This window comes from Ochotona princeps, chromosome 10, assembly GCF_030435755.1.
Source record: "Ochotona princeps isolate mOchPri1 chromosome 10, mOchPri1.hap1, whole genome shotgun sequence".
In the NCBI taxonomy this organism is placed as follows: domain Eukaryota; kingdom Metazoa; phylum Chordata; class Mammalia; order Lagomorpha; family Ochotonidae; genus Ochotona; species Ochotona princeps.
The window spans coordinates 24620508-24636948 of NC_080841.1; the positions used below are offsets into that span (position 1 = coordinate 24620508).

Consider the following 16441-nt stretch of genomic DNA (forward strand, 5'->3'; position numbering starts at 1 on the left):
AGAAGAAGCTTCTTGCTCTGGCCTTGCCCAGCTCTTCTATTGTGACTATTTTGGGAGTGAACCAATGAATGCAATCTTTCTCTGTGTCTAAATTTACCTTTCAGATAGATAACTCTTTAAAAACATTTAATTATCTGTATCACTGTTGGTGCTTATAAGAAAAGTTGCATGAAAATAGTTTTCAAAAAGTCACAGAAAATGCATAGGATGAAAAAAAATTTATGTTTGGATTTTAAGCCTTTTTAATTTTATTCTTTATGATCTTTGCATGGATGACCAGGGTTCAAGGGGTCAAGGGCTAGAGGAAGTTGGGTGAGACCATTATTTCCATTCTCTTTTTTACCTTCCTGTATCTGGGGGTAGGGGGAAGATAGGGGAGTAGCTACAACCAGCCTCTCAACTGCCTCCATACCCGGGATGGGGGACAGCCACCAATGCCATTCCAGCGTCCTCGATGTGGGGCATACTCCAAGGTCCTGCTCATGAGGTTTTAATAGTTCAACAGCTCTGAATTACTGGCCAATCCTGACACTTCAAGCACAATGAAATCTCTCCAGAATCGACTTGCTGACATTGTCTACCTTAGAATCTCCATTTGCCCAGATATTTATTGCCAACGCTTGGCTACGGAAGTTGTCAATTTGTTCTGTCCTCCATCCTCCGTTATGATACCAAGTATCCTCTGCAGGCTCCAATGTACTGTCATATCCTCCACGTGCAACTGGATGTGCTATCCACTGCTCCATCTAAGCCACTGAGGAAGCCCAGTTCTGACACATGCAGTCTACAATCAGACCATGGAACCTGCAATTCTCTCCATAACTGGAGTTCTGAGTCCAGCAGTTCAGTTGGGCAGATCCCCAAAGAAACATCATCTGAGGTGATCCCAGATCTGATTCTTTTGTGTGCTTGCCATTACAGGGTCCAGCACAGTCTGTCACCCAAATCAGCCTACACACATGCTGGTGTCTGCAATTGCTGGGCCAGTTCTGGCTCCAACCCTGTCTTCTACACAAACCAATGGTTGTTGAAGCCCAGCCCAATCCTGCCCATCAAACACTCTACCTTTATGGAAACCCGTGGGAGTTGCAGCCTAGTCAAAGTGACCACTAATAACCTCCCTGTCCTGGTTCACATGCTTGCTAGTATGTACAGCAGACTGGTCTAGTCTGTCCAACATCCAGTTCTGCTCCCGTACGTGTCAATGGCACTGAAGCCCAGTTCAACCCAACCAGCTCCACTATCCAGTCCACACTGGTGCCGGGGGGCGTCACTTTGTCTAGTCATGCCTGCATCTAGTCCTGGTTTTCATGCTAACCAGTGGGAGTGGCAACCCAAGAGAGAGGTGCCCGCTGTTTCCCTAATGGGCCCACACCCAGATCCTGCACTCTCCAGGGGTTCTGCAGTTTAGCTTGACATTTGTGCCCCAGCGCCAGCATCTGCTAGCTGATGTTACAGCAAAGCTGAACCAACCCACATTCACTATGGTTTATGTGTATACCAGTAGAAATAGTCAACCCAGCCTGGCTTGCCCCAAATCCAGCTCACAGGGAGGCCAACTTGTGTTGTAGCCCTGCTGGTCCAGTCTGTGTCTGATTCCAGCTCTCAAGCTCAACATTTGGAGTGGTGGCCCTGAAGGAGATCCCCCTGTACCCCCCCTACTGGGTTCACCTCCTGAGTTTCACCTGTGTTGTTTGGGGGCTGTGGCCTAATCTGATATGACCTGCTTCACCTTGGGATTTGCCAGTGGATGCTTTAGCCTGGCCCAGCCCAGAGCACCTCCAATTCCAGGTCACACTGGTGGTGGCTACAACCTAGCCCAGCCAAGCCAGCCCCCCTAACTCAGCCCTAATGTGACCTGCTGATATTGGGGCCAGCCCAACCCTGCATGACCCACACACCATTCTGGTTCTTGGATTTTCCAGTGGGTGATATGAATTGGCCCAGCCTGGCTTTACCCTGACTTGAGCCAGGGTAAATGCTGGTGGATACCATTACCTGGCCTGTTCTGGGTTGCTTCCTATCTTGGTTCTTATACTCACCTGCATGGACTGTGTTTTGAGACAGGAGTTCCCCAATCTGCTCCATCAGAATTTCTCCCAATGCCAGATCTCACACACCGGTTTCCATCAACATAAACTTGTCTATTCATTCACTTACCTACACACTCTTTCAGGACCGAACATATTAGTCTGCTGCAATGCATATTCTACCTGCTATGAGATTATTCTGTACTAGGTGAGGATCTTGAGAATTATCTTTTGTAGACACAATGACTTCCTTCAGTTTCTGCCTCTGTGGAGAAGATAGGTCCACACTAACGTAAAAGGCTACCTTTGTAACACACTCACTCCACTTCTGAAAAAAAAATTAATGAATCTCCAATAGATTCTGCCACATACAAATGTCATGAATTGAAGAATGACAAGTGAATTGCGTACATCACACTTGTTTTCATTTAAATGTTTTGTGATACTACTGTTTATCATCTTGCTCAGCTGTCGAAAATAATTCATTTGAGAAGAAAAGCTTCTACACTAGTGTAAACCAAGGTGTCTTTTCTTTTCCATTCTACAATGCCCGTCATTTGTCAGGCTGGTATATTTTTATACCCGCTTCCCCCTTTGGAAAGCATTTCCCAGAAACTGCTTTCCAAATTTCCTCCCCATAATCCCCAAGGAGTGTGCAAAAAGGTAAAATTCTGAAGCAGACTCAAATAGAGCAAGAATAGGAAACATTTTTTCTCAATCTTTTGAGTGTTGAAGACGGAAGGAGTGTAAAGAGGTTCCCCACACACTGCTGTTCCCAGCAATGCTTACATACCTGAATGGTTTTAAGAGGAAGCAATGTAATTATAGTCCCTCTAGTTCTCAAAAGGGCTATCATTTCACATTGCATCATCCTTTTTTTTTTCCTTTGCTGCTTTAGGTTTATTTCACAAAAAGATTCTAAGCTGTAACGTGTAAAAGATGCATGTCATATATGTCACTGTGTTAAATTACAGCACTTTATAAATGTCATCTGAATGGCACAACTATAGAGTGTGGTCTTAATTGTAATTTGCTGTAGAATTAATACAGCACGTATTAACAAGATGGTGTTTTGACTTTATTAAAATAAAAGATCTTACAGTAACATTTATTTCCAACATGAATAAATGTATTTCCACAACTATATTGAGTGTTGTATAAAATATACTCTTAGGAAAGTTAACTTTTTTGGTTTCATAACCTATTTTGCTTTATTTTAGTAAAATCTATAAAGAGTGAAATAGATCAATAGAGAATGCTTATTAAATTAGCTAGTTAAATCAGAGAAAATATAAATTACAAATATGGGAAGATATCTGAGTTAATAGATAAAATATTAAAATAGATTCTTACATCTTTACAACATTTTTTATAATAGCACAAATTTTATTATACATTGAAAATTAGGGGAAATAATATTTTTTGTATCAAAAAATCTCAATTTGAGCTTGTATTGGCCTAAGAAATTAATTTATTAGCCTATCTAGTGTTTGTACATCATTAGCTTTTAAAATTTAGCTTTTAAAAATATTAATGATTAATTTAAGAGGATTTGTTGTAGTGTGTCACCAACAAATGACTCTGTTTGCTATCTAGCCTTGATGGTGTAAGTAATATCCATGGTCACCAGATACTATAGGTGTTTACATGTGTATAAGGCATTGCAAACAGTGATGGCAAACCACATTGAGAACCCAGTTAATCCATCGGAGTTGATGCAATGGATTAGCTGGCTGATCCTCCCAACTCCACGCACCAGCATCCTATATAGGTACCTGTTCATGTCCCAGCCGCTCCATTTCCCATCCACCTCCCTGCTTATGGTTCGGGAAAGCAGTGAAAGTCCGAGTCTTTGGGCTCTGCCCCTGTGTGAGATACCAGAAGAAAGCTCTGGCACCTAGTTTCAGATCAGCTTAGCTCTGGCCATTGCAGTCATTTGGAGAGTGAACCAGCAGATGGGAGACCTTTCTGTCTTTGTTTGTCTCTGTGAATCTGCCTTCCCAATGAAAATAAATATATATTCTTGAAAGTATATTTAACTTCAGTCTGGGCTTGAGTTTTGAAACAAGACAAGTTTCAAATGTCTATTCTGTTTCGCTATTACTTCTGAAGGTATTTTGGAGGTATTTCATAATGTTCTTGAGATTTGGTGTTCATTACTGTACAATGGCTAAATTAATAATTCCTATATCAACTGTGGTAAAGATTGAATTCATTTGCTAAAATGGCTGCCATAATTATATGCACATGGTGAGTATAACACTACTGAACCACATCTGAGTCTATGGACTACTTTCAGTCAGTCTCTTGTACACATTTCAAAATGTATCGCCCCATATATGGCACCAACATATGTAAGTAAATTAAAGTATAGCTCAAGTCCTTTGTTCCAGTGGAAATTAAGACATTCCTCAATGCTGGGGAATACCGCAACCCCCTTCTTGTACCCCAATATCCTCATCACAAGTTCCCTCTATATTCTGAAAGTGTACGTGCCTCTGGTAATTGTCAAACATTGATTCGGTAGCCCAGGGAGGTGGGGGGGTTGACTACTTTGTTTCAAAACAAATCATTATCATAAAAAATACAAACAAAAGGTCATTGGGACAAAGCAGATGTATGTTGAAACATATTTTAGCCATCTATATGTATCTACTTACCTACCTACATAAATAAGACAGTTTCATCTTTTAATTCTTACTTCAAGAGTTACATATACAGCCAATGACAACTGCCCTTGTTAAATGTCTTTAAATATTCATCTTGTGAAATTTCCTTCATATTTTGATCATTGAGTCTCCTCTATGCATTTTTTTTCTCTCAGATCCTTCTCTGGGATCATCTGTGAAGAAGCTGTGATTTTGTTCTCATGTCTTTGTTTCATGTCTCTCACTTTTGCTTACCAGCAAGGCTTTTCAATATATGTACAAGTTGTTTCTCCTTCTATACTGTGTGTCCTGTGATATATACTCTCACTAAGATACCTGCTACTATTCCAGAAGCTAATCTCAAGCAGGTGCTGCTGCTAATGGTCTCAAAATCATGAAGCTGATAAGGTCCTCTGTTCACACAATCCTCATAATACAGATAATACTCTGTTCTATGGATGTAAGTGATGAGAATGTCCTGCTCCATTGGTACTGAGAAAAGATGAAAGGCTGTCCAAGATCCATTTCACCTTACTATGCACACAGATGCAGAGGAGATGTGGCTACCTGGACAAGGAGAAAAATCTTCTAGCCTTGGACGGTCTGTAACTAACAAAAAGACAACACACAAGAAGCCCACCCCTCCTGGGACAAGGCATTTAAAAAATGACAGTTGTTTCCTTGCATTGTCTTTTCCTGTCCTGCAAGGCAAAGTCAGACAATGAAAGCAGCTCATATCCCTGAACTGCCAAGTGGAAGGGAGCTGCCAAGCAGCAATCACAACTGTCTTGGTGGTTTAGGTCAGAAGCTTCTGCATTGTTTCATTAGACATTTGCAATCATTTGTTACATCTGTTCAGCATATCCTTTCTGCTATTGATAAAAGACAATGGACCTTCTATCAAATTATCTTGCGTAGTCATAAAATTCAAAATTCTCCTGATGCACAATAACTGATGCCTCTGTCAATTCTATTCACCATACTTCATACAGTCTGAAACACCGAAGGAAATATTATTTGACTAAGTTTGTATTCTCTAGCCCTTGGGATGAGAATGATCTCAGATTCCAGAAATGCCCAAATGTGGGGAATGCAACTTAAGCCAAAGCTGGGAACTTCACTCACAGCTCCCCCATTTTAATCTCAAACAATTCATTGCATCTTTGATTCTCAATGTCTTCCTCCATACTATCCCTTCTATCAAGTCAGATTCATTTTTCTCTTCTTTCCCCTAGCCCTATTTATGTTTCGGGAAAATTGTTCCTATCTTTGTGAATCTAGTTCTATACAATCTCCAGATAATCATTTAGCAGCTACCTCTCTGAATGATGAACTCCATGGTGTGGGCTCAGAAGTCTCTGACTGTATTTGAGCTCTGAATAAACCCCACATTGTATCCTTCATACAAATGTCTATTGCTAAGATCCATATTTCATGCTAGTCATGATGAGGCTCCTATAAACCAAGGAAAGATATACCCTAACACATCTATTTGTATATTTTGATATTTGAGACATACAAAATATAAAGGAAATAGGTTTCTGGACAATTCATGATGGCTTTTGTAATAATAAAAATCTTACCCTAAAAAGAGGAGAAGAAAGTGATGTATTTATGGAAAACATTGGATTATACAAAGTATTTTCTGTCCCAGACATTAATGTATTTCCTTAAGAATGTCATTCTGGAAGAACCAGCAACACTCATGAGTAAAATCGGCTTCACTGATGCCTTTTCATTTTGCCACAACTATCCAGGCTCCTTCCTCATTAATTGATCTATTTAATGTGTCTTAATTATTCATCTATGTTCCGGCATTAGTACAGCAGCCTACTGATGCCTTATCAAGCATTATAATCAACCATTCTTCTTTTTATACAATTATGACTATAATTTTAGTTCCTAGCCAGCACTTAGTTTCTCTTACTGCTGTGTTAGAACCTCTAATTATGAAGATCATGCTTGGGACAGAATTTGATTATCTTTTACCTGAGGTTCAATGGTGTGAAAAACTGAAAACCCTTTTCCTTTAAGATGGGGTTCAGGGGATGGAACAGACTGAGCCCATACATGACCAAGGAGATGGTTTTATGCACACACACAGACCTCGCACTCCTGCACACACACATTCAGGTCCACCTTCTTGTATCAATATAGCTTCAATAGACAGTTTTCTAGCTCCAAGGTTATATGAAAGTGGTCCATAGAAAAGATGGGGCCCTAACTCCTGTCTCGGGTCAGGAGCAGATCGTTACCTCCAGTATGTGCACCTAAGGTGTGTATGCACAGATTCTTCTCCAGGTACATTGAGGTTCTTAGAAAGTCTCTGCCAGGCCTGGGGCACTAGCTGCTTCTGCACTTAAGCCATGGCAGACAAGGAAAAGGCAAAGACCGTCGACATCCAATTCATAACACATGCCAAGGAGCAGACAGTGAGTTCAAAAAACGAGAGGGAACTACAGGGACATTCTAAGGTATTCACATTACATGAGGGTACCACAAAAAGTTAATGGAAAAATGGATTTGAAACATAACTTTGGGGTAAAAAAAATTCAAAAATTCTTGCATATGAAAGAGTTTCAAAATCTTCATACCATATGTACATGGTATGATGTTATGTGGACATTTGTCCGAAATGCTTGGGTCAGACACATACCAGTGCCTGGATTTGATTCTTGAATTCTCTCCCAACATCAGTTCCCTGGTAATGTAAGCACTGAGAGGCAGCAGAGTCCTTGAATCCACATGGGAGCTCTGGACTGAGTTCCTATCTCCTGGATCTGACCTGACCCGACCTAAATCCACCTGTTGGGGCCTTTGGAGACAGAACATGGCACAATATGCAGTCTCATGTTATCTCATAGAGGTTTATAAAAACAAATCTCATCAAAATATACACAGATTTTTTAAAAGAACCTTTGCATCCAGATATTTTTGAATTTAATTTTCCCACACTTTTTGAAGCACCATTGTATATAAAGATTCTAATATCTATCCATAGGGTATGTATATCTTTCCAGAGTTCAATAGATTTTTGCCTTGTTTGGCTCACACATCCCTCTTGGGTCTGACAAAACTACTGGAAACTCTCCACTCAAAAATGCAGAGATAAGTGGATAGCATTATGGTGCAATAGGTGGAGTTGCCACTGCTGATGCCAGCATCACCATATCCTCAGTTCTTTCACAGTAGAGGCTACGCCTTGCTAACATGCATAGGAATGCAGTAAAATGTGGCCTGAGTATAGCAGGGAGTTCTTGATTCCTGGCTTTGGCCTAACCCAGACCTGGCAATTGCAGACATCTGAGAACTGAAGCAGATCCCCACCATCATCGCCCCCTGCACCAGTCTCTCCGTCTTTCTACTTTTCAAACAAACAATGTGTCTGAAAAATACAGAGGGGCAGACACAGTGTCACAGCAAGCTAATCCTCTACCCTGTGTCTTTGGCATCCCGAATGGGCCCCGGTTTGTGTCCCAACTGCTCCACGTCTGATCCAGTTCTCTCTGTTTATGGTCTGGGAAAGCAAAGAGGACAGCCCAAGTCTTTATGACCATGCAGCAACATAGGAGACCTGGAAAAAGCGCCTTGATTCTGACTTCAGATCAGCTCAGCTCAGTTCAGGTCTGGCCATTGCAGCCAGGCGAGGAGTGAACCAGAAGATGGAAGATCTTTATCTGTTTTACTCTGTAAAATATTTCAAGTAAAAAAATATGTGTATATATGTATGTGTATATAATACAAAGAGAGGGAGAAGAGAGAGCTCAAAAGTGAGAATTCAGAAAAAAAAAAGGGAGAGACAGAAAGGGTGTAGAGGAAGGCATAAAAATACACAGATAAACCCTATATACAATTTAAAGGTGCCCTAAAACTTGGATGTGGCTCTGGGGACTGCAAGGACTTTAAGAACTCCTTAATCAAAATGATTACTCTTCATTTTCCCCTTTTATTAATAGTATTATCTCATTTCAGATGGATTGTGTATCCTACATTTGCATTCATATTTTTATGAGTCAGTGACTCACAGCATTACTTCATGCCATTCTCAAGATTTTGGCATTCACATGAGGAAGAACTATAATATTTCTCATGGAAGAAGAAGGCAAACATGCCATATCTTATGAGATTAGATTGAGTTTCAAATGACAAGTGCCAAAGGGAAAGTTCCTTTCCAGAACACAGAGCACAGAGCACAGTCACTCAGGCCATTCGGGGCTGGCTTGATTCCTAGGTTATTATAACAAAATGAGACTTGAACTAATGCCTAATTTCCTTGCATGCTCCCTAATATTATTAAGGATTGCAATCGCATGAATTTTTTAAAAATGTCCTTGTACTCAATTTTACACTTTATAACTCTGACACTGTTGACAACTTTTTCAGAGTGGATTCTGTTAGCCCACTGAAAATAACAATAAACACATCTCAGAATCTTCTATCATGTTATTATGAAGGTACACTGGACACAGTATTTTCACATGGAACAGTATATGCCTTGACTCTGTAACTGAAACATGAGAAAATACTCAATATATAAATGTAAGTTAGAGAAAGACAATATGAAGTTTTTAGATTTGTCAAATTCCTATCATTTTCATTTACATTCATAGTCCGATACATAAATTTCTCTGGATACCAGTCAGATTTAATGAAAATTCTATTTTGTCCAATGCAAATAATATTATTAAGAAGGTAAAATTGGAATGTGTCAATGAGTGATTTAAAACACAAAAAGAAAAATATTTTGAAAACAAGGACAAAAAGGCCAATATGTAGCCTAGCGGTTAAGCTTCCCCTTCGAATGCCTGCATCCCACACTGCAGTGCACAGTTCTGAGCCCTGGCTCCTGCACATTCAGGGAGAGAGCAGGAGATGATGAATACCTGAGCACCTGCCACAGATGAGAGAGACACAGATGAAACTCTCATCTCCCTCCTTCTCCTGGGCCAGCTCTGGAGGAAGCAAATATCTGGAGTGTGACACAGAACGTGGAAGTTATCTGCCCATGTCCTTGCCACCAGAATAAAATGAAGACAAAAATTTCAAACAAAGAAACGTGTGAACAATTTAAAGTATGTCTTTGAGTATTGTGAACTACACAGAGAATGCCAATTTGTAGTAGCATATTTTAAAAAGAGACACTTCCTTTCCTCTGTCACTTCACCTTTCACTACTGAATAATAGCCAAGCTTGTGGCTACAGATTGTATTTATCCATTCATCAACTGATAGATATTTCGACTATTTCTACATTTGATACTACGGATAATGGGGTTATACAGATATATATGATTTTGTGAGAATATGTTTGTACTTCACTAGGTTACACAACCAAGAGTTAAAATTCTTCGTCATGTTTTAACTCTAGTTAAACATTTTGAGGAAGACCAGAGGGTTCTCCAAAGTGAATACATATTTCACACTCACATCAACAGTCTATGGGAGTTTTCATTTTCCACTGCCTCACCAATTCTTTTGCTGTTATCTATTTTTCAGCATTGAGAATGACTGGAGTGAAGTGATCACCCTTTGTGGTTTTGGCTTGTACCTCTCTGACGACAGCTGTGTATCTTTTCAAGTACCTGGTGACTATTCCTGTATCTTCCTTACAGAATATCCATGCTGATTCTTGACCCATTATTTGCTCTTGCCATTTTATTATTGGATTTTTAGTGTTCTCCTTACTAGGGGAGAACTTCTTAATTAGATGTATAATCTATAAATATTTTCTTTCACTCTTTGCATTGTCTTTTTTCAGTTTAATGCTGGTATCCATTTAAAACAAAATGTTTTTTTTTATTTTAATGAAGTCCTATGTATCCATTTTTTTTCTGTTGCTTATACTTTCATGTTGTAATTAAACATCATTGGCTAATTCAAAATCATGACTATTTATATCAATATTGGTAAAATTTGTTGATCCAACCTAAGTTAGTTGTTTTTGTATACCGTAGAAGATACTAATCTTGCTCTTGCATGGAGATACACAATAGTCCCAGGATCTCTCACTGAAATAATCTCTTTAATGTTTCATCTTGGTGATCTTTTCAAAAACCAACTGGCTATAAACACAAGTCTCCAAATTCTATTGCAGTTATCTACGTATCCATTTTTATATTAGAACAGCAATATCCTGATTACCATAATATTACAAAAAGTTTTGAAATTGACAAAGGTTAAGTTCTCAAATTGGTTCTTTCTTAAGATAACTTTTGATGTTTTGGGATCTCTTAAATTTTCACATGAATTATAGGATACTTTTGCTAAATCAAAGAAATCACTTGGGGTTTCAACAGGTGTGCATTGAATCAAAATTGCATGAAATCTGTAAACAAATTGGAACTATAATTTATATAATATTTATTATAATATTTTCTATATTATAATATTATGATGTATTGTTATAATATTAACAATATTGTTTCTGACACAAGAACTTTGTTTTTTCATTTGTCTAGGGTTTAATATTTTTGCATTAATATTTTATGGTTTTCAGAACATAAGCTTTTCATCCTTACAGTTCTACTTATAATTAATGTTATCTTCTTAATCTTATTTTCAGGTTGTTCACTGTAATTACATTACAAATGCAGTTGATTCCAAAATGAGTGGAATTCTGTATACAAGTCATACTCTGCAAACCTCTGAACTAACGATTAGTTCTAAGATGCTTTAATATGCTGTTTATCGCTTTTTTCTATAAGTTCAAGTCATATAAAATAGTTTCACGTATTACTTTTCAACCTAAATATCTTCTACTTTACTTTATTGCCTAATTTCCAAGCCTATATCATCAGAACACTGAATATATGTACTAACAGAGGTCATTTTTTGTTCCCAACATTAGAGTAAAAACATTGTTTCCCACTGAAATATTTGATTATATTGTTTTAATACTTCACTGATTGTTTTTACAACTTTAAATGATACATCTAATATCAGCTTTTCTAGTGCTTGAAAGACATATTACAGCATATCACTTTGTTATATTTCTCTTTTTTATTCATCATAAATGAATACCTAGCTATGTTCAATTAACTATATTAAACTGTCTTTCATGTTATACTCCCTGTATTTCATGATTTTGTGAGGTGAACTTGATTTACCTCATGAATTTTTTGCTCAAAACATCTTCCCTGATTTTTTTAAAATGTCTAAACTGGGGGCTAATCCCATGGCATAGCAGGTAAAGCTGCCAACCACACCACTGGCCTACCATATGAACACTACTTTAAGTCCCTGCTGCCCAGATTCTGATATAGCTAGCTGCCTGTTACAGAAGATGGTCCAGCCATATGAGAGTCCATTGATGCTGTCAGCTCCTGGCTTGGGTTGGCTCAGTATTGACCATTGCAGCCATCTGGGGATGAACCAATGAATGGTACATTTCTTACTCTCCCTCTCTGTAACTCTTTGAAGTAAACAAATAATCTTTAAAAACATTCTTGAAAAGAATGTCTGGGGCCCAAAGTGGGGGCCCAGTGGGAGGGCCCAGTGGCTAAACCATCATCTTGCACGTCTTGCACGTGCTAAATCCCCACATTGCATGCTTCCCTATGGGTGCCAGTTTTTTTCCTGCTGTTGACACCTTACTTCTTTCTGATTGCTTTCAACACTTTTTTCTTTCCTGTCAGTTCTCAGCAGGTTGATTATGATGTGTTTGAAGCATGTTTATTTTTGTTTTTATTGTTACAGGCTTGTATATCTGTAATCCATAGAGGGTTTTTGCTAAATTTGTAAATTTTAGGACATTTATTCAAATACTTTGTCATCCCAACCCTGTTACATTCTGTTTCTAGAGCGCTAATGATGTGAATGTTAGATTCTTTTATTAGAAGTCCATAATGCCCTTTAATCTGTTTATTATCATTCTGTTGTTCTGCTTAGGTCGCTTCAATTCTGTCTTCAAGGTTACCAATCCGTTTCTTGGTGTCTCACATCCCACCCCATCTTTCCATTCATGGGAGATTATTTTCTAGTTTAGTCATTGCATAGTTTAATTTTATCATTATCACTGGGTTCTGCATTTCAGCTTTTATTATTGCTTTAATCTCAATATAGTCTTCTCTTTTATTTTAACTATATTCCTGATTTCTTTTTATGACTAATTTCTTTTCTTTTTTTTAAGATTTATTATTATTGGAAAGCCGGATATACAGAGAGGAGGAGAGACAGAGGAAGATCTTCCATCCAATGTTTCACTCCCCAAGTGAGCCGCAATGGGCCGGTGCACGCCGATCCGATGCCGGGAAGCAGGAACCTCTTCCAGGTCTCCCATGCGGGTGCAGGGTCCCAGTGCTCTGGGCCATCCTCGACTGCCTTCCCAGGCCACAAGCAGGGAGCTGGATGGGAAGTGGAGCTGCCGGGACTAGAACCGGTGCCCACATGGGATCCCGGGGCGTTCAAGGTGAGGACTTTAGCTGCTAGGCCACGCCGCGGGCCCATGACTAATTTCTGATGGATGTTTTCAACCCTAACACTCAGTTTATGTTAGTACTGTTGATGATCTTTTCTCATTAGAGATCATTGTGGTCCTTAATAAGATTAGTGACTTTACATTGAAATCTGCATAGTGTAGTATTGTAGGGCTTTTCGAAATGTTTTGTTTTTAACCAGGACTTCTCTTAAATACTTCCACTGCGTGAGGACAGGATGCTTCCTCATGTAGCCATGCAATAGCCCAAATGCATGTGTTTCATTTTTCCACAGACCATCAGCAGTGGCAGGTCTCCCCCTAGCAGCAGCCAGGGCAGGGGCATCCATAAAGTCTCTAAGGAGACCTCTCTGGATGAGAGAGGGAAGAATGCCTCTGTTGTAAGGAAATATCAAGGTGCCTGCCTGAACTGATGACATCAAGGTCCAGAGAAGCCCATCTCCTGAAAGACCACTGCTCTGGATACAAGTTCCCACTATCCACCCAAACACCAAATACACTTGTGAGATGTAGGCTGAGGGATGTGGAGGCAGTATGTACAACAGAGGTTGGCACCCACGTTCAAGAGCAATTTTAGTGTTCTTTTCAACTGTAAACTACCTGGCATCTCAATGAGAGCTTGAAATTGACCATGGAGGGCTTCTGTTCTTTTGTTTTTGTTGTTTTTTTTTTTCAAACGCTCAGTTGCTAAATAATTAGACACCCATTCAAAATATTCTACTGCTCCAATGAACTGGATAGAGTTTTTTGAGTTCAGAAAAATTATGTTTTAATTTGATGCACATGTGCATTGTGCAACTGGAATATGCAGCACTTTGATCCATATGATTTATGATATTGAAATGAAATTCTGTGAAGTAGAATTTTATTTAGCAGTCTTTCAATATTATATACCATGGTTACCTAACCATAGGACTTTAAAAGAAAAAAAAGTCTTTAAGCAGAATTTTTATGTAATGCTCAGATTACCATAGAGATGATTCTAAATAATATGACTATTCTTCTCAGATAGAATCCCTATTTCTTTAAAAAATATTTTGATGGGTTTTTCTAGTATTGCATGCAAACAAGTACTGTGCCTACAGGGCTCCAATAATTTAACTTTTTACACTAGCAGCAAAGAATAACAGACCTAATGAGCTTAAAGAGATTTCAGAGATTAAACAATAAAATACACAACTTTGATTTTGAGAAACAGCAGAAGCAAATTAACTCTCCAGTGATGTCTTACTGTCCATCAATGAAATTTGCCTGTTTTTATTATTTTACTTTAGAAATGTAAGATGTACAATATATGTTTTAATAATAAAATATGAAATAAAAAAATATATTTTGATGCTTTTTCTATGACAGAACCATGCTATTAGAGAAAAATAAAAATTAAACACATATTATAAAATCTCTAATGAAAATTAAATGGAGTGATATGAAAGATGTTGACTAAATTCTGTGTTTGGGAGATCAGGCAAGCTATCTCAGAGATATCCAAGTCTCTTGAGCTGAAACTTGAATGACAAGCAAGAATACCAGACCAAAAATTCAGAGGAGTGCGACAATGGGAATTTTGGAGATGCAGTCAGATTTTACTAACCTATATATAGAAAGTAGTAATACTGCTTTCTGAGGAATCCTTCAATATTATAAAATAAAAATAGAAATTGTCTTTGTTGAGCCTAATGCTGCTCATCACTTTTCTAACGAAACACATTTCTATTAACACACAGTGGTTACTCTGAAAGTCTTTAAATCCATATTTTGCCCCCAGTTGCATTTGTGATTTCTTTTGGAAAGCCTTTCAGTGTACCCTGAAAGTAACACAGCAAACATACCCTTGAGCTTATTACATGCCCTGTAACTTAAAAAGAAATGTTGTGGAACTAGATTGTAGTTTATGTTCCTAGCCACTGTATTCTTAGCTATTTATGATATGGTCTGTAATTATTAAAAACAAATACAATAATTGAATTGATTCTTCCATGTCATTGAATTTTATCTGTATATATATATTATATGTACATATAATATATACATATATATTTACACATATTTTATATATGTATATAAATATATGCGTATATATATAAATGTGTGTATATATATATAATTATCACTTATCGGTATTATCAGAACAGGTCCCATTTTCACCTGACAATGATTTAAATGTGGGAGCTGCCGCCCCTGCCTGGGGAAGAGACATAGGCCATAGTCTCAGACATCCATGTGTACACCCTGCAGGCATCAATCTTTGAAATTTAGGTAGTAACAGGTTGCTTAGACTATGGTACTCCTTCCTATTTTTGTTTTAAGAGAGAAAGTTACAAGAAGAAATTTGGAAACAGGTTGTCATGGTTTCCACTGAATCTGCATGTAAAGTAACTTTGGCTGTACTATGTTCCATAGAAATTTTTTTAAAATGCTATTATTTATTTACTAACATCAACTCACCAATAATTACCAGGCTATACTCAATTTACTATACTCAGTTTACATCTCAGCTTACTTGGAATCCCTGGCCTCAAAGTTTTTTTCCTGACATTTGTAAAGTTGAAAGGAAATTAAGTACCTCTTACACGGAAAGGACCACCTAAGTAACGATAAACTTTCATGTTCATACCAACAGGTGCATAGGCACACCCCTGAAGTAATATTTCTTTGAAACACAAACACACACAGAAGACTTCCTGATAACCGGAGTCCTCAATTCTACTGGTACCATTATCTCCACATCGGTTTCTCAAAGGGAGATTGTGTCTTCACCCACAGGACTGACAAGAACTCACCGGATCACAAAGAAGGCTACTGTTTCTAGTGCCAGCTTTATCACAGTCACAGGGCTTGCAAACATCAGGGGCTGAAGGATCTGCACCAACTTGTCGAAAAAAGTAATCCTTGCACAGCTCACAGTTCCTTCCTGTATCAAGGAAAGGTTATGCATTATGACTTCCAATTCATTAAAGTCCACCACATAATTCAAAATTAAAGACTGTATTCCTTCGAGGGAATTCTATAATTTTCGGGACGTCCATTTTAATGCACCTTTCATCTCTACCTGCCAATTTAGTGATCCGGAGCATATGAAACAATGAACCTGTTACAAACTGTGCTCTACTTCATTAAACTCCCATCTGTTACATAATATCACACTTCTACAAAGCCATATCTTATAGGAACCCATCGATTTTAGAAGAGTTTGTTTCTAAAAGCTTTACTCCGTGGGCCAGGCACTTAGTCTAAAGCTAACATGAAAAGTTTTTATATGTGAGGTAGATGGTGTACAGCAGGAAGCAAGTATGTATGTAGGATTAAAAAATATTTTCCTGCAGTAAATCA

The 16441-nt window shown here is 38.2% G+C and overlaps 1 protein-coding gene across 1 annotated transcript in view; it reads right to left on the reverse strand.

The window, feature by feature from the left end:
• USH2A (usherin) overlaps positions 1 to 16441 on the reverse strand; it is a 641433-nt gene that overhangs the window by 530646 nt on the left and 94346 nt on the right. The window contains exon 10 of the mRNA XM_004578639.2: positions 15892 to 16022. Within this exon, the coding sequence (XP_004578696.2) occupies positions 15892 to 16022 (131 nt within the window). The remainder of the gene's footprint in view (positions 1 to 15891; positions 16023 to 16441) is intronic.